Source organism: Periplaneta americana, chromosome 2, assembly GCF_040183065.1.
Source record: "Periplaneta americana isolate PAMFEO1 chromosome 2, P.americana_PAMFEO1_priV1, whole genome shotgun sequence".
In the NCBI taxonomy this organism is placed as follows: domain Eukaryota; kingdom Metazoa; phylum Arthropoda; class Insecta; order Blattodea; family Blattidae; genus Periplaneta; species Periplaneta americana.
In genome coordinates, this window is record NC_091118.1 from 123,538,864 (window position 1) to 123,562,069 (window position 23,206).

The 23,206-nt window shown below is 35.4% G+C and overlaps 1 protein-coding gene across 1 annotated transcript in view; it reads left to right on the plus strand.

The window, feature by feature from the left end:
* The first annotated feature begins 3,486 nt into the window (after positions 1-3,486).
* Positions 3,487-23,206, plus strand: part of LOC138694558 (interleukin-1 receptor-associated kinase 4-like) — a 42,389-nt gene continuing 22,669 nt past the window's right edge. Inside the window, exons 1-4 of the mRNA XM_069818418.1 lie at positions 3,487-3,699; positions 10,550-10,741; positions 12,961-13,127; positions 22,559-22,841. Coding sequence (XP_069674519.1) covers positions 10,575-10,741; positions 12,961-13,127; positions 22,559-22,841 — 617 coding nt within the window. The 5' untranslated portion in view covers positions 3,487-3,699; positions 10,550-10,574. The remainder of the gene's footprint in view (positions 3,700-10,549; positions 10,742-12,960; positions 13,128-22,558; positions 22,842-23,206) is intronic.

The window sequence follows — 23,206 nt, forward strand, 5'->3', positions numbered from 1 at the left end:
TCAGTTCCTCCAGTGTTTGTGGTTTTGTGGCTACACTCTGTCTTTTAGAGTTCACTGTAAGTAGAAGTCTGGAGGGGTTAAATCTGGAAATCGAGGTGGGAACTCTGCAGCACTTCCTCTTCGTTCTATCCATCTCTGGGTCGTAATTTAGTGCATGTACAAGTCACGGAATGTAAGGCTTCCATTTTTGAGCTCGCAAAATTCTATGAACACTGGATTTGCTGATACCAGTACCAATCTCACGAGAACATTGCCTCATTGACTTCTTTGAGGATTGTGCAAAAGACTGCATGACTGCATCAACACACTCGTTATAGGTGGAACTTCACTTTCTTCTGCATCACCCTTTCAAGACATCTTGCATCATTCCGTTGACTTTCAAACTTGTCTCGGATTCTTGTGATAGTTAATCTTGGAGGTGGTTGTGTTCCAAATTGAATCTTCTAACGTTATACATCTTGATTACGTAACTTTTAACACTGTATCACTTCGGAATATGTATAAGTAGGCCTACTTTCTTGTGTTAAATTTTAACGTACTTTGTTAACATGTTTCGACCTATTTTCGTTTATCTTCGGAACTCAGTATCCACTTACGTTCATCGAACGATAATTGCAAAGCCATGTTTGTTTACAAACAGATGAACATGTTTTCATGCTTTCCACTCCTTCTGAATCATAAACCGCAAAAATCATATTTCTGTCTCATTTCTTTGCTGTGAAATAGGATTTCAAAGAGTGTATACACCAATTTGGGACACTCTGTATGTGTGTGTGTGTGTGTTTTTTTTTTACGATAAAAATTCTTTCATATATGATTAGTAGGTCTCTTGCAATTTATGAAATTTATGCTTGCAATAATGACAACAATATCACATGATTAGAATGTGCAAAGATGGCGATGTGGACACTACAACAAAAAGTTTTCTGTGTTCTTGGACTTCTTGGATTGGCTGAAACGAAATACGTGAAGCGTGTACAACGAAATTTTCGGCGTGAATGTAACTTTGGACACCATGACGATATTCCCTCATAATTATGTGAGCATTGTGAAATGGGACAGATAATTAGAGAAACTGGTAGTCTTTTGTTTACTCGTGGGAAGCATAGAAAACGAAATGTGCCTGCGGAAATTTGGAAAGGATTCGGTATGACCTTCATAAGAAGTCGAAGAAGTCAATTTGACGCACCAGTGTAGAGCTCGGCGATCCACGGTCCACAGTTCATGATGTAGTCCACAAAAGATAACGTTTATGGGCCTACAAGATTCAGTTACATCAGCGAATCTATCCTGATAACAAAAGTGAACGACAAACATAAAACTGAAGAAGACGGTGCTTTATTGGATAAAGTGTGCTTCTCTGATAAAACAACTTTCCACATGTGTGGGAAAGTTAACAGACATAATTATTGCATCTGGGGTAGTGAAAATCCTCGTGAAGTCGAAAAAGACTCACCAAAATTAAATGTGTGGTGTGCATTGAAGAAAAATAGGATAATAGGCACGTTTTTCTTCACTGAGAAAACAGCAACAGGAACAAATTATTTGGATATATTATAAAATCACGCTGTGCCTCAATTACCTCTTGGAACCATTTTCCAGCGAGACGGGGCCCCACCCCACTTTGCGGTTCAGGTGCGAGAATGTTTGAATGAGTTCCCCAGTCAATGGATTGGAAGAAGTGCTGAACCACTTGCTTGGCCTCCACACTCCCCAGATGTGACTTCACTGGACCTTTTCCTGTGGAATTTTATGAAGAATCAAGTGCACAGAACTCCTGTGGAGAACTTAGATCATTTGCGACGAAAAACTGATCAAGCCATCACCAACGTCACACCGCAAATGTTGCTGAATATCTGGACGGAGGTGGAATAGGTATAGGTTGTGCTGAGCCACTGCAGGTGCACATGTTGAAATAATTTGAAATGTATCATAAATGACATGACTTTCTCTATCAGACAATATCAGTTTCTGTTTATTAAGTACGGCTTAATTAAAAATATATAGGCATAAATTGTCAAATTTAATATTTGAAAGGAAAATTTTACAAAAAAAGAAACAGAATTTTCTGCCATTAATGTACAAGATGTGACATCATCGACAAAATGACAACATATTTTTTTTCTTTTTTCTCAGAGGTTGCTATCTTATTTAGTTATTGCCGGCCTGGATGGCTCAAGCAGAAGGCTCTGCTCTATTGCTTGGTCCGAAAGGTTGTGGGTTCGAGTCCCACCTTGGGCATGGGTGTTGTGTATGCACGTACTAGTTTAAGAAAGCGGAAAACAGAAAAAGAGAAACGGAAAAAAACAAATTATTCATTTAGTTTCATCTGTTTCGTACAAAACGTTTGATTGCTATGGAAACAGTTTCAAGGGTATAGTTTGGTACTTGATGGGAGCAATGACATTTCTGTCACAAAACTACTAAGAATAGTTAATATTCTTATCTACAAGTGGTAGAATTAAAAGAGTGTAAAAGTCAGTACGCAACGTTTTATTATATTTCCTAACAATCGTTACGATAGGCAGGATAGGCTTATTTACTGAAGTGCTCGTGCTTTCATGGCATGGTGTTTTTTGAACAAGTATTTAGGGCTTTCTAATTTTTCGTGTTGGCGACGCTGTAATGGAGATTGGATGCGAGCAGTGTTGCCATCTGGACGGAAATTCCGTCAAAGTTAAAGTTGACGGAATTTCAAATGTAGCAGACGGGAAAAGAATGGCTTTGACGGGTGACGGATTTTCTGGCGGAAATTACCATTTACTTCGTCCTTTGACTATCTTATCTGCTGTCATTTGTATTGTTTAATTTTGGGGGAAGCATAGATCAACATAGCACATCAACTGCAGAACTAGTGGCAGATGATGTGGATGAATTATTATTATCTTAATCAAAATTGTTAAGGAAGTTGCGTTAATATTTGCTTTTATTTGTATATAAATTATTGAGTGGGTCTTACTTTTTTTAAATTTTGACGGTTTCTGACGGATTTCCAGGTGATAGCACAGTCTATACTTGTTTTTTTGAAAGATGGGACATGACAGTTTAGCGGCCGAACTTGGAACTACAGTGCTATGTTGCCAATATGGACTACCACGCTGCCAGCTGATGGAAGATATCAACTGACGTTACGATGGCTGACGTTAAAACATTCATTGACAATTGACGCAAAGGTAAGAAAACAACACAAAAATCGACAGAGAATCAAAGACGAAACGTACCAATGCTAACACTGTGTGCACAATAAATATCGCCAAGAGAGCTATTAAGCACTCGTCATGTGGGAACGGTAAGTTTGGCAACTCAACCGTTGTTACCATAGCAACAGGCCTACCACGCTATGTGACATTCAGTTGTTTTTCCGATCGCAATGCTCCTGTCATGTCCCATCTTAAAAAAAAAAAAAAAAAAACAAGTATAGTATATACTAAACTGTGGTGATAGACTGAAGGGGATACAATTTATATGTGTTGGCAACACTGGTTGCGAGCATGAATGTAGAGTGTTTTGCGATGTGGCTGGTGGGTTGTTTTTCTTGTCAGTTTCAATCTGCAGTTTATTTAAATAATAAATAATTATATTAAATGTATGTTATGTTCTGAAATAGGGAGAAGTTGTCTGAATTTAGATCGTTATGTGGAAAACAAAATAGGCCATAAATAATGTTTGCATTGGAGATACGTTAATAGCTCATCATCGGTAAGTAATATAACCTCAAACAGTTAGCAGAATTTATTTATTTCACGTAGAGCCCTTGAGAAAAAGCTCATAATTTGGAGCAGTATATAAATAATAGTTGATTTGGTAGAAAATTTGATCAATATGACGGATATCAGTGGCACCATCGAGGATCAGTGATAGGTTTGGTTTGTCCAGGTTCTTGGTATGCCTTGAATACAGGCTTTTTAGTCAATCTAGAACATCCACCAGTCACTGAACGAATATTGCACACTTTTATCACTGCCACTGTGGCGCTATAAATCAATTTTCAACACTTTTATCACAACCACAACACATTTCAAATCTTATTGTACCACATATATAGAATTATTACTACATTAACACATTTAGTATATCACGAAACAGTAAAATGTAATTATTATGAAAGTCGTCATAGCTTCTTCGAATTAGTAGTATTAGTACGATCCACTTCCACTAGATGGAAACCGACACGCTTGGCACAGCCGGCAATAGGTACATGAAAACGAAATGATACTAAATGTGAGTAAACTACAGGTGTGTAGTGTTATGTGACAGGTTAGGCTAGATGAAGAATGAGTGGAATGGAGAAAAATTCTCTCTGGCACCGGGATTTGAACCCGGGTTTTCAGCTCTACATGCTGACGCTCTATCCACCAAGCCACACCGGATTACCATTCTGATGGCCGAACAAAATCCTCTCGGTTTAATTAATAGCCTATTTGAAGAGAAAAATTCGCTCTGGCGCTGTGGATCGAACCTGGGTCCTTGGTTCTACGTACCAAGCGCTCTCACCATTGAGCTACGCCGACGTCCAATCCACAGCACCGGATCGAACTCCCCTCCTCCAGTGTCGTTTCCCTTAGTGGCCTGACTCCAAGTTGACGTTTATATTCAAGTCAACTGTCATTGTACAAGGAGCGCACTCAGCTGGGTTACTAATGGCCCGGGTTCCACATTATTGGTACTTTGAATTTTGTGTACTGCTATTATTATTATTATTATTATTATTATTATTATTATTATTATTATTAGTACTTAGAAATGGCTTTTAGAGAGCCATTTAGGTTCATTTCCGCCCTCACATAAGCCCACCAATGGTCCCTATCCTGAGCAAGTTTAATCCAGTCTATACTATCATATCCCACATCCCTCAGATCCATTTTAATATTATCTTTCCAGCTACGTCTCTGCCTTCCCAGAGGTCTTTTTCCCTGTGGCCTCCAAACGCTCTATATGCTTTCTGGATTCGCCCATTGGTGCTACATGCCCTGCCCATCTCAAACATCTGGATTTAATGCTCCTAATTATGTCAGGGGAAGAATACAATACATGCAGTTCTACATTGTGTAACTTTCTCCATTCTCCCGTAACTTCATCCCTCTTAGCCCCAATTATTTTCCTAAGCACCTTATTCTCAAACACTCTTAATCTCTGTTCCTCTCTCAAAGTGAGAGTACAAATTACACAACCATACAGAACAACCGATAATATAACTGTTTTATAAATTCTAACTTGCAGTTTTTTTTGGTAGCAGACTGGATGACAATAGCTTCTCAACTGAATAATAACAGGCATTTTCCATATTTATTTTGTGGTCAGTTTCCTCCTGAGTATCATTTATATTTGTTACTGTTGCTCCAAATATTTGCATTTTTCCACCTTTTCAAAGGACGTATTTCCAGTTTTTATATTTCCATTTTGTACTATGTTCTGGTCACGAGACATAACCATATACCGGTACATAGTCTTTTCGGGATTTACTTCTAAATCTATGTCTTTACTTGCTTCAAGTAAAATTTTCGTGTTTTCCCTATTTGTGGATTTTCTCCTAACATATTCATGTAATCCACATAATCAAGCAGCTGATGTAACCCATTCAAGGATTTAATAATTTTAATGGCTTCATATGCTGTGAGGTCTTCTCCAACCATAAGGCAAATGTCAGATGATCTATGGCGAATCCTCGCCCTCATCTCTCCAAATATTTTGCTATCACCAAATTCATTTACGCTAAATAACCTCATAGTTGATACAGCGTCGTTAAATAGCCAAGTAAAATAAAAACATTATGTAATGCGTTAATAGTACATTATGCAACGAGCCTGTAATGAAGGTAATTAAGAAGTGAGTATGGATATTTATGAAACGAGCGCAAGCGAGTTTCATAATTTTCATACGAGCTTCTTAATTACCATTATAGGCGAGTTTCATACGACTTTTTATGCTCGACCATATTTCTAACTTGATATTATTAATTTTATTGTATCTGACCTGGAGCAATGTGCCGTATGTTGTGAGATGTGCGCAGACGCGAAAGTATTGATTTTTTCCGAGGAACAGATGTGCACATTGACCTTGCTAGGCCATAAGAACCTACAGAGATAACACGGAAATAAAATTAGACATTGAAAAACGAGATGACAAATTGAATTTATTTGAATATTATTTACAATTAACGCTAATTATTGTAGTAACAGAACATAACCTTCTGCGACAGTATTGGATTTCCAGCCTCCGTGACTTTTCGCTAATTCTCTTTCGATTGCATATCCGAGAATAATCGATACTTGCGGTTTTATAACGGTAGAAAGCTGACCTGTCATTGGCTGAACAGTTGTAACCTGAGTCGTCATTGGCTGAAAGACCTGACCTTTGATGAGTAGGTGTACTTTAATGACATGCATTAAAGGTCTGCTACCAGGTGTATAATTACTACATTTCGGCATGCTCGAGCATAAAGACATTTACAGTACTGGTTTGTACTTAACTCTTTCGAAAAAAAAAAGTCTTTTGCAGTTATTTTCCTGGTATGTCAACTTTTACAATGAATAATTGCATTTTCAAAAAGATTTAAATATCATATTACACTGAATGACCTATCATCAGAACAAGAGTTTTCCATTTAACACGTATTGTTATGATATTGTGTATGGTATTTATTCATCCATCATATATCTGTAAGACAGACCTGTTGCAATTTTATATTATTCCAGATCTGCCTTACTTTACAATTTTATTCGCCTATGCCAAGTCTTACATATCCTAAAAACTAATTTAACACGTATTATAATGAGAATCATACTCACAGAGACTTCAATACAACAAAGAAAAACTAACTAGAAAAAATTTCCAGAATTACAGTATTATTAGTATTTAGTATTAGTATTTATTTCTTTAACCTGGTAGAGATAAGGCCATCAGGCCTTTTCTGCCCCTCTACAGTCGACCGAGGAAAATTGTTTGAGAAATAGGTATAGGAAAAAGTTGGAGTATTGTTATCCTATGTGAGTTTGTAAGTTTAAGCGCTCAGGTAAAGGATCGAATAGAATGGTGCAGTATTGTATGTAGACTTAAGTGTGCAGGTAAATACTATATTATTATTGTTATTGTTATAACTTATTATAATTGTTATTACATGTATTATTATTTATTAGTAATGCTGTTGCTATTATACATACTACTAATCCTTACTTATAAAATGCAAAATTTGAGTAGGCTAAGACTCAAGACAAATATTATAAAAAAAAAAAAAAAAAAAAAAAAAAGCAGAGCGCTCCTAGGTTTCAGAAAAAAGTACCGAGGCAGTGCCCTGGCATGGCTACACACCAGATGTTGAGTATATTTCTCAAGGCATTCCCTGAAGCACTCATTCTTCAGTTTGTAGAGAGGAATGTGAGCAAAGATGAGAAAACGGCACAGGTCAATGTTGAACTCGGATCTTACATTCGATGTTGTTGGTTCTGTTAAAAACTGACTGGCATGTAACTGTGGAGCTGCACGTCTGTTTTCTATTACAAAGTTCAAAATTAAAATAATACAGTTTCTTAACTTGCATTTCCATTATTGAGAGGACTGTTAATTTTCAAATAACTCTGATTGTAAATGAATTACTGAAAATGTTTAAAACTTTCTTGTTGAGGAGTATTTTTAAAAGTTAATGGAATTTTATTTTATTGTTAAGCTTATGGATTGTTTTTATATGAAATATAGAAAATATATGGAGATTAATTAAAATATTTACTAAACCCTGAAATATGGAAAATAAAAATAGCATTTTTCAACTCTACACATTGTGAAACAAAGATAATGCAAAATATAATTGATATAAGCTTTATTAGTAAATATGTATTTACATAAAAATCCTTTCCCTGGTAATGAGTGGAAGGTGAAGGGAAATGTGCTCCTTTAAGGCCCACTCCCACTTAGCGGAATCGAACCGAATCAAAACGAAAAGTCTGCTGCACTCACATTTATTGGAATTGAGCCGAACATTACTTCTGTGTTTTATCATACAAAAGAGAATAATAATTCTACACAAGATTTATTAATTTTTCTTCGTTCATATTACATTGTGATTTTTGTATATGTGCTAATTCAGCAACAACTTTCAATAGTAAACAAATTAAGCTGTCAAGAATGAATATGGTTCATTTGTTTTTTCACTAAGGCTTCACGAAACAAATTCTATTCCGGCAGTGGAGTAAATATTCTAGCTCATGAATTCTGTTCTGTTTGATTTGATTTGACTCGATGCGCCGCTTTCTGCTATCTTCCATTTAAATACATTGTGAAGATAAATTCTGTTCGATTCGATTCCGCTGAGTGGGAGTGGGCATTTAGTATAGTTCTGGAGAATTAGCAATGAGTTATTTTGCCTGGAAAAAAAAAAATACAAATGATGTAGATCTAATTGATCATGGACCAATAAATTGTGTTTCAAAATATGACATAGTGAATGTTAGGTCAATTGTAGATACTAGGTCTACTGTTCCCCTCAAAATGTGACTTACATGTGGATCCTTGAAATTTGTTATATAGGCCTAGGCCCAGGATTGCCACCTGTCCTGATTTTGTCGGGATCATCCCTACTTTTTTGTAACTGTCGCGTGTCCCGACACGAATATGACGGGATGCCCAATGTCCCGACTTTTCTGGTTTTAGGTTACAAGCCGAGTTTTATTATTGAGTCGTCTTAAGGTTTTACGTCAAATAATATTTGTAAGAATATTAGTAATTTTTATTTTCTTGTCAACCTGGTTGGCGAGTTGGTATAGCGCTGGCCTTCTATGCCCAAAGTTGCGGGTTCGATCCCGGGCTGGGTCGATGGGATTTAAGTGTGCGACAGGCTCATGTCAGTAGATTTACTGGCATGTAAAAGAACTCCTGCGGGACAAAATTCCGGCACATCTGGCGACGCTGATATAACCTCTGCGGTTGCAAGCGTCGTTAAATAAAACATAACTTCTTTTTATTTTCATTTTCTTTAAACTTCTAGAGTTGGTCATCTTGATAACTGTTTAAATTTACAAACGGAAGATCGAGCAACAATGGGTTCGTGTTTCTGTTTCTAAGAAATCAAGTCACTGCAGTTCGTGTTTCATTAAAGTAAAGAGTAGGTTCGTGGGCAGTTATAAATTGCAGTGCACATACATTAACTGTTGTTAGGCAGTTTCACAAGACGCAAACATTGTTTGTGACATTTTAGGGGTTCATTTCAATAAAATGTTCTCTAAATTAAAGGAAAACAACAGTGGAAGTGAATGCAGTGATAGTGACAGTTATGACAGTCAAAATGATAAACAGAAGAAAAAAGTGAAAAGAACGTGTACATTTCGTAATGAATGGTTACAAGATAAACAGTTTAAAAGCTGGTTAGCTAAATGTGATGACGAAGGCATGGCAAAATGTATAGTGTGTTCTGCTTTGTGTTCAATAAAAAGTGAGGGAATTGGTGCGGTGAGAAAACATTTACAAAGAGAAAAACAAACTTTGTTGCATCAAGTGCTAAAACTAAATTGATTGAATTTTTTTTTTAGCGTGAAACATTCTGCTATCGAAAGTGAAGTTGCAGCTGCTGAATTGTCGTTTGCCATATCATGCAATAATGCATAATCATAGTTATCTTTCTACTGATTGTGGCATTAAGTTAGCAAGTGGCATTTTCAAAGATTCGAAGTCAAGTCCAAAACTTCACTGTGGACGTACAAAATGTGAGATACTTGTTCAAAATGTATCGTCTCTTCATTCCGTAGAATAATTAGTAGAGAATGACTTAAAAGATGACTTTTTTTCTCTATTTTGACAGATGTCTCAAATAAAGGCAATATGAAATGGTTTCCAGTCAGTATTAAATATTTTTCTGAGGTTAGTGGAGTTAAAGAGAAATTACTTAGCTTTTATGATGATTCGAATGAAATAGCTGATGGTATTTTTGGGTCTATTTTTTTTTAACAAATATGCAGCCCCTAACTTACTAAAAATAGTAAAATTGGTGTAGTCCATTCCTGTCAATAACGCACATGTAGAAAGAGTGTTTTCTTTAATGAAAAATTTGTGGACAGAAGAAAGAAACAAACTTCACGTAAAATCCGTGGAAAGTAAACTTCTGGTTAAAATAGACTGTAATATGAGTTGTTCCGAATTTCATCAATATGCTCTACATGAGAAGCAACTTTTAAAGTCTGCTGCATCAGATAAGACGTATGTCTATAAGTTTCACCTTCGCCTTAGCCCCATGATTTGCACAAGGCATCATGTTCATACTAAGGTAAACATAATACATTTTCCAATTTCAATTCCTTTAGAAATGTTTAATATAAGTTAGTAAGCTTATTTGTAGTTTATTTTTAATTTAAAGTTTAATTTGTAAAATGGAATAGCTACCGGCTTCTTTAAGTGTCCCGAGTTTTGACTACGTATGCCTACAAGTCATAATTTGTACGAATGAAATTTAAGAGCTGAATACATATAGAAATTCATATTAAACATTCACGTTTGTCGAAATGACTTTTCAGAATGTAATTATGTATTAAGATAATTAATAAAACAAATTCATTGTTTTTTAAAGTGGATTTTAGCTATAAAGGAGAACCATGGAAGGAAGGACAGAGATCCGAAAATTGCCACCAGGAGCTGTGTTCGGCTTGGTTCGAATCCTTGAGATAGGGGAGGCATGGAAACAGCTGATGGCCATTGTTCCACAGAGTGACACTGAACCAAGTGATACTCTTGTTTTGAAATATAAGGTGGAACATATTAAGTAAGTATGAAAAGAGGATTTATCTGCAGAAATCATATGCATTTTTTAACTGCTTCAGACACTACACATGCATTTAATTGGATCATAGCATAATGTATAAGTGAATGAAATCCATGAAGACTGCGCAAGATTTTCCAGGCTTTCCTCACTAATTCGTCATATTGGTCATTCTTTATTTTAACGGTAGGCCTACTTGTGAAGTGCAGATACAATACAATTCAGTGGACAGGTAAAATGCAGAATCTGGGCAATACATATACCGCCATTTTTGCTCTAAAGTAGCTATGGAAACAAGACATGAAGGAAAAAATGAACGAATGAAGACGAGTATTTTCCCTAAAAACATTGTACATTCCCTAAAAAAAAATCAGCGAATGAAAGGAGAGTGTTTTCCCTATTGCCTTGGATTCTGCACTTTTACCCATTAAAATATATAGGCCTACATCTTGATTACACAACTTTTAACACTACACGAGTTCTGAGGATAGCCCACAGGGTGAAACCAGTCAACAAGGTAACCTAGTGAATTAACATGTAAAAGCATAATATATACTAATACCCTCATTGTAGGCTATTGTGTTGTCACCATGAAATTCAAAAAACCCAACTGTCGTTCTATACAAGCTCCAACCGAGGTGAAAATTATTATTAGAAGAATGCCTGTCATGCATCCCTCCTGTACATAGTACAGCTAGTTTGTCGACAATGGCCACTTACATCCTTCCTCTTACATGCCTTTAAGTTGGACAGGTAGTACATGTACAGTTGCTTTGTGAATTGCTAAGCCTATATTTGTGCTCTTTGGTGAATTATGAAGTGTAAAGTGTTGTAATGCCTCCAATTAAATGTTTGAGGAGAGATCTTGTGGCACAGTTGGCAAACTTTGCAAAATTGCCTACCACAATAACTACATTGGAGACTGGGCCTACCATTTTCCAATCCCTTTAAAATTATTTATTGAAGATTTAAAAAAATCTTTAGTATCTGTCCATGCATATGTGAGTACATCAGCTAAAGACAAACTGGACAAAGTTATTAATGTTAATACCGATTATGAACTTGTGTTCAGGAGAAAACTAATTTGTGACGAAAATATTTATTTATTTATTTATTTATTTATTTATTTTCCAATTACAGGTACTAAGATTTACATCTTTTACCTAAACACAAGACATTTGGCTAGAATGCAAAAGGAGAAGAAAATGTCCTTCATTGTCTCGTTAAGTTCCTTGCCTCCCAGTATCGGTCACTTTGGTTAAGGTTGGACAGTGAAGTAGGTGGCCCCTGTCCATGTTTTCTTGTAGATCACACAAGGTAGATTTTGGGTCTGGTAGTAAGCCAAAAGATGGAGGTGTTGAGCTAGGCAGTCATGCCCAGTGCATAAGTGGAACTTTGCGACTGCTTAATTTCTTGGTCTGTTTGGTATTTCTAAGATGTCCCTTTGTCAGTGGTTCTCTTGTGTTCTGTTCTTAATATCTTGCTCATAAGCTTCTTGGATAACATTCTTGATGTTTAATTTAGCTGTAAAAAAAGGTCTATATAATGTCACACTACTTTAAATCAAATAGTTCTGAGCAACTGTGACGAAAATATTGAAAACAAAGAAGTTGTCTTCACTTTGTTTGAAACTTCGTTTAAATTTACACCTGTCATTTCTTGTGACGTAGGAAGGTCATTTTCTATGTACAAAAACATTTTGACAGAGAAAGGCATGAACTTGACTGCTGAAAATTTGAAAAGATTGTTAGTAGTACATTGTGCTATTCGAAAATAAAATGTAAGTTTAAATTTTGATAGTGCGTACTTTTGGTGGTTTTTTTTCTTTATTCTACATATTTGGTCATTTGGAAGTGCATGAATTTATGCATATGTTAAGATTTGATAGTGCATGAAAATCCTTTCTCTACTTATGAGTAAAAAGCCAGCTTTATAGGAAGCAGTTTGCAGGAACATCAGTATATTTTGATAGTCTGCAGCTTCATTGTCTGTCACACAGCAGAGGGAAGGAATTCCTGAAGAGCCACACAGTATTTTGCAACTTTCTAAGGAATTTTATAAGAGCTCAGTATTCACATACTTTGACATTGACAACTTTGTGAGATACTGTAGTTTGAATTGTGGCTGTGCAATCTCTTAAAATTGCTACATTTTAATGGACTTAGTAATAGTAAACATTGCAGTAATGTAACAAAGTTTATTTGAATTTTTTTTTTTTCCAGATTAATAGAGCAGGCTGGGGAAAAGCAGAAGCGACCATGTACAGAGATATTTCTAGAAGAATGGGGCACAAGCGGAAAGAAACGTCCAAACCTCATGCTGTTGACCCAGTTACTTGGCAAGGCACAGTTGTTCCGAGCTGCAGATTATGTTACAAATTTATTAAAAGGTACTGTTAGCATTGTTTGTCTCTTATTTTAAGCATCAAAGAGAAGTTTATACTTACTTACTTACAAATGGCTTTTAAGAAACCCGCAGGTTCATTGCCGTCCTCACATAAGCCTGCCATCTGTCCCTATCCTGTGCAAGATTAACCCAGTCTCTATCATCATATCCTACCTCCTTCAAATCCATTTTAATATTATCCTCCCATCTACGTCTGGCCTCCCCAAAGGTCTTTTTCCCTCCGGTCTTCCAACTAATACCCTATATGCATTTCTGGATTCGCTCATATGTGCTATACGTAGTTTATACTGTTTATACAGAAGTTTATACCGTAAGCATTATCAGGAATGTAATTAAATTAATGCGATTTAAAACAAAAGTTATGGTATTTAGTCTAATGTATATTTGACATTATACCGATACAATCACTTTTCTTCAATCTTCTTATTTAAATTAAATTAGACAATCTTTTTAGAATTAATTTAGTAGTACAGTGTGCTCTTAGCTCGGCCGGACCATTCCGCGGCGGCCTTGGACTGGATGAAGATATTTGGTACTAGGAACAACAGACTGTTGTATTTATCTATATTGATTGATAATCTGAACAATTTTCATCATGCTCTCTAAGACTGTGTTCGCAAATACCTTACTATAATAATAATAATAATAATAATAATAATAATAAGCTATTCCATGCTATCAGTTGAACTTTAGTTGCTAGCCACTAATAATAATAATACCGGTCTGGCTGAGCTACGAATGCACTGTAGTAGTAGTCATGGCGGCGGCCTAGAAATTACGTATTTTAATGAAACTCATAGTGGGTGATAGGGTTGTACGAGTAGATTCCAACACACATAGAATATCGATATAGACAGCCATTTTTCCAGAATATGGGCTTTTTAAAATGGCTCCATTATTAAAGTTTTTTAATTAGGCAACAGCTGCAGTTTGATTCCCTCAGCTGGCCTAGCTGAGTTGCTAATGTTGCAGATAAATGTGCATGGTTAGAATATTGCTTACTTACTTACAAATGGCTTTTAAGGAACCCGAAGGTTCATTGCCGCCCTCATTCTACAAATTGGAATGGATTCCATTCAAACATCACTTTTCCAGGTCTTGGTCTCCCTTTTGCTTTAATAATGCAATTGAAGGCTCTTGTTTGTATGTGGTGTCCAGGTGAAAGTTGTAAATGTATCATTTGAGGTAATTTCACTTAAAAATCCATCTTAGTTTATGTTGGTGGTAATAGTGAAGTTGAAGACGAAAGTCCAAAACAATGGTAAGATGGTGTTGGTGATGCGACATCATCACCACTATCACTGCAACAATATCTCCCCTCCGCACCAACTGTGCATATAGTTTTCATGACATCTTATTTTTAATGTCACAGACGATTTTAATACCTGTGCCCCTTTCAGATTACAGATGATTTTAATGCCCGTGCCTCATTCAGATTATAAGAAATTGTATAGAATCCTCGTACTTGAAATATTTTCATTTTTCTCCAGAGTTAGTGTTTGTGTTTCTACATCTGTCTTAAGAATATCTGGTATAAATCAAAAGAAAGTTGATTGGGTTGGTTCGCTCTCAGTGTCCGCAAATATGGATAACTAGGGACATTTCTGGAATTGTTATGTGACAGACTTGAATTCTGTTTTTGAGGAAGGGCATCTGTAAGGGAGGATTCATTACCCTCGATGATTGGATGATAGGCAGGAATAATAGTAATAATAATAATAATAATAATGATATTAATAATAATAATAATAATAATAATAATAATTTATTTTCTTTTGATTATAAAGATGATCTATAAAATTAGTACACGAGCAAAACTCGTGCTCAGGTGCAGTTCAGTTATAATACATTTATATAATACAAATAAAATACCAAGACATATTACAGTGCATACAAAATGAATTAGAGACAATATAAGGATATTAATCAAGGTACAATATAATATATAAAATATAATATAACAGTAAAAATAGAATATAAAAATCCGTCGTCATAGTTCAGTTGGTAGCCCGCCTGCTCGCCGATCTGTCGCGCGTGCCTGACTCTCTCTGGGTCAACGACCTGGTAGGGCTCTTTCTGGGTCCTCTCCATTTGCAAAAAGACAGTGGGGAAACCACTGCAAATGCTCGGCTTCATCTTGCCATCACCAATTCCATCAATACTAAGTAACACAGTAGTTGACACAATGTCGTCAAAAAACCAAGTAAAAAAAAAACAATATAAAAAAGTGAACAAATACAACACATACGAAATGTATCAGAGACAACACAAAGATAACAACGAAGATATTGAAGATATGATGTAATAAACAAAATACAATATAAAAAAGTGAACAACATACAATATGAATATATGAATTATAGCAAGGCTATCTCTAATAAAGGCTGCGGCATGCGAAAATTGGCAACGTCGGAGCAACATGCTACAGTCGGTCACTCGCGCCATTTATTGCAAGGAAGTTATCTGTGATGCTTGTCATTAGAATGTTAAATTAGCGGTTTTAAGTAGGAGATTATATTTGTGTCATATGTGAAAATGCCTAGTTCTTGTGTGGTACCCGGGTGTAAAAGCAATTATGCCTCGTCAATTAAAACGGAGGGCTATGTTCGATCATTTAAATTTCCTAAACAAATTGCACTTAGAGAAGAAAGGATTCGTGCTATTCCACGTGCCAATTGGAAACCAAATGACATATCCATTGTGTGCATAAAACATTTTCGTGATTCCGACTTAATTGCCGTTGAAAAATATGTTGATAAGAATGGAAAACAATGTGAACGTGTACTTGGAACTCCCATTTTAAGTGAAAGTGCAGTTCCAAAACTGTTTCCTGGCTTGCCTTCTTACCTCAGCATTAACGAGAGTGTGAAAAGAAAATCTTCGGAGGAAAGACGAAAGGAAGTGGAGAAGCGACTGAAGACTGCAGAAGAAGACGAGAAAAGACGAATTGAAGAGGAAAATAAAGTTACTTTCTATGGAAACTTTTTATTAAATGTGCGTTCGAAGGTTCTGTCTTATTCGCAAGACTGGCATGTACATACAACTGACAGTGTTTGTATGTTATATAAATTAGATTTTACAACTATTCCCAAGGTTGGTAGTAGTATTAGAATAAATAAGGATCTTACTACTGAGGTTCATGTCAACGGTGGAATAATGCCTAATGCACGTGTACTTACTGACAACAAACTTATTTTTAGGAACTCAGTTCTGAGTGAATGGAGCCAGTTACAGGCGTCGTTTAAATACTGTGACAATTTTCATGATGTCATTAATAATGATAAGAGTTTTTTAATTAACTTGATAGATAAGTTATTTGAAAAGTTAAAGTCTGTGTTAGAAAACGGTGTGGATGAGAGTTCTGATAAGGCATTTAAAAAGCTCAGTCTACTCCATGATCAGTTTTTAATAACATTTTTTAAAAAGCCAAAGTACAATGTCACAACAATCCTGAATGCATTTTTAATTTATATGCAATCTGTAAAATGCTACCAAGTTATTAGGTTAAATAATATCTTGACACTGCCTCATCCAAGAGTTTTACAAAAATTATCTGCAGCCTTCTCTATATCTCCTAATACGGAAGTAGAAACCAATAATTTCCTGAAAAATATGGTTGAGAGATTGTCTGAAACCGAAAGAATCGTAAATTTGCAGGTAGATGAGATTCATGTGAAACAAAGTTTAGACTTCAAGAATGGAAGTATATTTGGAGTTGCAACGAATGATACGGAAAAAATTGCTAAGACAGTGGTTTGTTTCTTAGTTAGTTCTGCATTCGGTAGCTTTAAGGAAGTTGTGAGACTAATTCCAGTAAAACAATTAAAGGGATCTGAACTAGCAGCATTTACAAAAAGTGTAATACAACAGATTCAGTTATGTGGTTTGAACGTTCTGTCTGTTATTAGCGATAATAATAGAGTTAACAGAGTCATGTTTAATGAGTTAACAAAAGGCTCAGATTCTAAGTATTATTTCCAAGTTGAAGGCAATCCCTTTAAAACATTTGTACTTTACGACAGTGTACATGTTTTTAAGAAAATAAGAAACAATTGGATTAACCTAAAAAAAACCCTTCTAAGATATTTTACGTCCCTTTTTGGGCCGATCTGGAATCCTGTAGTAACGAAGTTATTGATGTTAATAACAATGATTTCAACAAAACTACTAAGCAAAATTTACGGACATTATAGAGTTGTACAAAAGAGAGTCAAATTTACTAATAAAGGCAGCTCCAAAGTTAAGTCACAAGACTTTGTATCCAAACACTTTTGAACGTCAGAAAGTGTCTCTTGTAGCTAATGTATTTCATGAAACTACAGTTTCAGCACTTCATAAATACGAATGTACAGGTACACCTTATTTCGTAAAAATCATATTAATGTGGTGGTATATCGTTAACATCAAGCGACCTCTAACTCATATTTTGAAACTCAATGAACTGCAACAACCATTCTCTGACATTCAGTACCAAAGGCTAATTTATTTAACTAATTTCCTCTCCTGGCTTACACGATGGAAAGAGCTTGCTGAAGAAAACTCTCTATCCGGCTGTTTAACATCTGATACTTACAATGCACTGTATAATTGTACCTTTGTTTTAAAAGAAATAATAGTTTATTCTCTTAGCGAGTTTAATGTATCCTATGTCTTACCAGGGAAATTTGAAAGTGATAACTTGGAAATGAGATTTGGACAGTATAGGCAACTTGCTGGAGGTAATTACAATATATCAGTTACTTAAATTATCGAAGCTGAAAAAAAAAGAATTAAACATGTTCGTGGTCTTCGTTCCGCGAGATATGGGGCTGTTACCTTCTCAAAGAACTTCATAGAGCTTAGTGAACGTAATGATAATGATACAGAGTGTAAAACTATTGCTGTACCACAACATGAAATGTTTCTTGAGATTCTAGAAGAGAATTATCTTGTAAATATTCAGTTTGATGAGTCTGGCTTTTTGTACATGTGTGGTTACGTAAGTTTCAAGCTCGCTGCAAATGTAAATTGTACTTACTGTACTGAGTTTTTAGTTAATAATGATGACTGCCAAGATGAGTATTTCCAAATACTGAACAGGGGTCGGCTTTCGGTGCCGTCTGACATAATTTTGTCTATAGGGAAGCATGTAGTGGGGATTGCACAAACTCCTGTATCAGTTAAGTATGAAAGCAGGTTTTTGACTGTGTGAGATCAGACAGATGTTGTTCGCCACTTAAGTGAAATTTCAGTCCAGAATGACGTAATAATATCCAATGTAATTCAAGAATCATGCTTCTGCGGCAACGATCGTTTGAAGTTTGTGAAGAAGGCTATAAAAACAATTAGCTATATAGTTCTGAGTAATTATTGTAAGAAAAGAACTCAATCTGTTGAGACACACAACAACAAAAGAAAACTTAATATTCTGTCTTGAATATTTCCCTCCAGGCGTTAGAATATGTTAAAGATTTAATATGTAAATTGTATTCGTTGTATTTGTTTTGTTTAGGGATTTACCAACCCTTGAGTGCTAATAAAATGCATTGTAAATGATTATGCACGATTGATTTCATTAGGTTAAACATATTCTATAATTAGAACACAATCTGAAGAAAAGCAGTATTCAGTATAATATTTCGTTATCATGAAATGTGATGTTTAAATCACTAAAGAGTTCAGCTTCATTCAGTCCATCGTGTTTAGATAAGACTCCCTCTAAGAACAGCACGTTGGCCGACCGCGAAGGTGGCGTTGCCAAGTCTAAGGCCTCAGCCTTTACTAGAGATAGCCTTGATTATAGACAATCACAGTAAATATAAAAATAAATAATATTTAAACAAATATACCAAATCTATGTTACTCGTATGTTTAAAGGAATTATAATATAGATTAATAATTATACATTTTAATCAGTTCCAATATTGCCTTTTTAAATATTTTGTTATTCAATAATTTCAAGTCCGGGTTTGACTTAATAAAATTATTATACAATCTTGGGCCAAAATTTGAGCTGTGCCTTACACCCTGCTTCGGTCTTGCATTTTGGCTGAATTAGAGGGCATGAAATCCTAAATCTTCTTGTATTATATCCATGATCGTCCGATATAAAATGATTATGATGTTTATGTAAATAAGTTAGAAAGGTATATTTATAAAGTTGTTTGATGTCTAATACATCGAATCCTTTATATGTGAGATGTGTTGGTTAATCAAGCTTCCTTTTCAAACATATTTTAATTATTCTTTTTTGTAAAAGTAGTAATGGGAGTAGTGAAGATTGTGTTATTTCGCCCATTGTAATACTCAATATTGTATAACCGATTGAACTAAAGCTAGAAATATTGTTCTCATTGAATTAACTGGCATGGATTGTCATACTGTATAAATTTTTATGTAGTTTTATGGAGTTTGGAGCATAAATAATTAACATGACTGTTCCAACGTAGATTTTGATCAATAATAATACTGGTACTTAAATACTTTACTTGGTTTGATAGGTTTAACTTGGGACAATTACAGGAGTAATACCTAAATACTTTACTTGGTTTGATAGATTTAACTTGGGAAAATTACAGGTGTTTGAATTAGAACACTTATGACTATGCTGAACAAATATATTGTAATTTTTGTTAACTGTAGGAAGTCCTGTTACATTGCGAGAGAATGGTATACTTGTTTTTTCTGTATTGAGCGGGAGTAGATTTGCGTCCAGCCATTTAAAAATTTTATTTATTCCTGCATTGGCAGTCTTGAATACTTCTTCCCAATCGCTACCAGTAAATATTGCAATGGTATCATCAGCAAAAGAATACACGTTGCATTTTGTGATATTTTCAACTGAAAGTAGTAAATCATTTCATCATCATCATCGTTGGCGCTACAGCCCAAAACGGGCCCTGGCCTTCTTGATTCTCTGCCTTCAATCTTCTCTAGTAAATCATTTATATAGCCTAAATAATGAACAAAAGAGTACCTAATATGGTTCCTTGTGGAATGCCAATTTCCATGGTAATATCTTCACTCTCATATTGTTTACTTCAGTACATTGATATCTATTTGGTAGATAAGATTGAAAGAGATCTAAAGCTGTATCTCTAACTCCAGCTCTTTCTAGTTTTTTAAAAGAATATCATGACTTACTCTATCAAAAGCTTTTTTTTTTTAAATCCAAGAATACTCCTACATATTTCATGCCTTTGTCGAATGCATTGACTTTATTGGTTGCCATTATGGCGTCTCCGATACTCACCTGATTTCTAAAGCCGAATTGATGTTTTGCTAAAATTTCATTTTTTTTCTAGGTAATTATGTACTTTTTTCTTTATGCATTTTTTCAAATATTTTCGCAATAGTTGGTAATAATGATATACTTACTTACTTACTTACTTACAAATGGCTTTTAAGGAACCCAAAGGTTCATTGCCGCCCTCACAAAAGCCCGCCAGCGGTCCCTATCCTGTGCAAGATTAATCCAGTCTCTATCATCATACCCCACCTCCCTCAAATCCATTTTAATATTATCCTCCCATCTACGTCTCGGCCTCCCTAAAGGTCTTTTTCCCTCCGGTCTCCCAACTAACACTCTATATGCATTTCTGGATTTGCCCGTACATGCTACATGCCCTACCCATCTCAAACGTCTGGATTTAATGTTCCTAATTATGTCAGGTGAAGAATACAATGCGTGCATTTCTGTGTTGTGTAACTTTCTCCATTCTCCTGTAACTTCATCCCACTTAGCCCCAAATATTTTCCTAAGCACCTTATTCTCAAACATCCTTAACCTATGTTCCTCTCTCAGAGTGAGAGTCCAAGTTTCACAACCATACAGAACAACCGGTAATATAACTGTTTTATAAATTCTAACTTTCAGATTTTTGGACAGCAGACTGGATGATAAGAGCTTCTCAACCGAATAATAACACGCATTTCCCATATGTATTCTGCGTTTAATTTCCTCCCGAGTGTCATTTATATTTGTTACTGTTGCTCCAAGATATTTGAATTTTTCCACCTCTTCGAAGGATAAATCTCCAATTTTTATATTTCCATTTCGTACAATATTCTCGTCATGAGACATAATCATATACTTTGTCTTTTCGGGATTTACTTCCAAACCGATCTCTTTACTTGCTTCAAGTAAAATTTCCGTGTTTTCCCTAATCGTTTGTGTATTTTCTCCTAACATATTCACGTCATCCGCATAGACAAGAAGCTGATGTAACGCGTTCAATTCCAAACCCTGCCTGTTATCCTGAACTTTCCTAATGGCATGTTCTAGAGCGAAGTTAAAAAGTAAAGGTGATAGTGCATCTCCCTGCTTTAGCCTGCAGTGAATTGGAAAAGCATCAGATAGAAACTGACCTATACGGACTCTGCTGTATGTTTCACTGAGACACATTTTAATTAATCGAACTAGTTTCTTGGGAATACCGAATTCAATAAGAATATCATATAATACTTCCCTCTTAACCGAGTCATATGCCTTTTTGAAATCTATGAATAACTGATGTACTGTACCCTTATACTCCCATTTTTTCTCCATTATCTGTCAAATACAAAAAATCTGATCAATAGTCGATCTATTACGCCGAAAACCACACTGATGATCCCCAATAATTTCGTCTACGTACGGAGTTAATCTTCTCAAAAGAATATTGGACAAAATTTTGTATGACGTCAACAAAAGTGATATTCTTCGAAAGTTACCACAGTTGGTTTTGTCCCCCTTTTTAAAAATAGGTACAATTATGGACTCCATTGTTCTGGTACAATTTCCTTTTCCCAAATAGCAAGTACAAGTTTATAAATTTCGCTATATAATGCACTTCCACCCTCTTGTATTAATTCTGCAGGAATTTGATCTATACCTGGAGACTTGTACTTTTTCAGATTTTCTATCGCAATTTCGACTTCTGAAAGCGTGGGTTCGGGTATAATTATTTAAGTTACTTTTGTCCCTGGATTTATGCAAGAGGATTACTGTGGCTAATTTTAACTCTGCTGGAAACACTCCTTGTGATATACATACATAGGTTAATCACTTTTGTTAGGGGTTTTGAGTAAAATGTAATGATTTGTTTCATTAAATTAGTTGAGATGCCGTCTCTTCCAGGGGTAATGTTATTTTTTAAGGAATGATGACTAACAGAGGTATTTTCACATTGTTTCCACTTTTGGATATCAGAAGACACCATCAGAGCCATGTGCACCTGAAAGTAAGAATTGTCAGTAAACTATTACAGACATTGATTGGTCGAATCTTGTAAGATTTTTTTTGTATGCCACGAACTTAGTGTGAAATACGATCTCCAGTTTTACTTCCCTCTTGGAGGAAGTTATATTGGGTTGTTAAGAATAAAGTAAATGAAAGTCTGCTATTATAAATACGTTCCAAGTCAGAATGATCATGTGCCCACATCATTTTTTCAGTCCCAGATCTGGAACGTCCTGCTTCTGGTCCAGCTGCTCCTGTTGATGTGTCTGAAGAAGCCATTGAGAAACTTGTTGCAAAACTGCCTGTGGAAGTGAAAATCAATCAATATGACACAGACGAAATCAACAGAGCATTTGATGAAATGACTGTACCTGATACAAGCCTTCCATCGCTGGATGGACCACATGTTGTGCCAAGAGAAAGTGTGACTGTTCCAGAATCCATTGGACCAACAGAACAAGAAACATTGCCATTGGACCAGTTAGATGAACCAGTTCGGTAAGAAGATTATTTTGTATTTCGAAAAATTAAAATGTGCCTGTATAGTAGAGCTATGCAGACAAAATAATGGTTTTACTTGACCAAGACTCTCTTATTCTTTAAAAGATTCGAGCTAAGCCAGCTACACGCTTTGTGATCTGTTTCATAAAAATATAGTAAAGTGTAATCGCTGACTATAGTAAATTTAGATTTCTACCTAAGTTCATTTTCATGTTCATAACATTTTTACTGCCTTAATAAAATATTTACCTACTTGACAATACTTATGAATAGACCATCTAGTAGAATGACATGCAAATATAATAGAAGGCCATGGTTATTGTTAATGCTGAAAGTATGGAGCAATGTTTTCTATTCTCAGT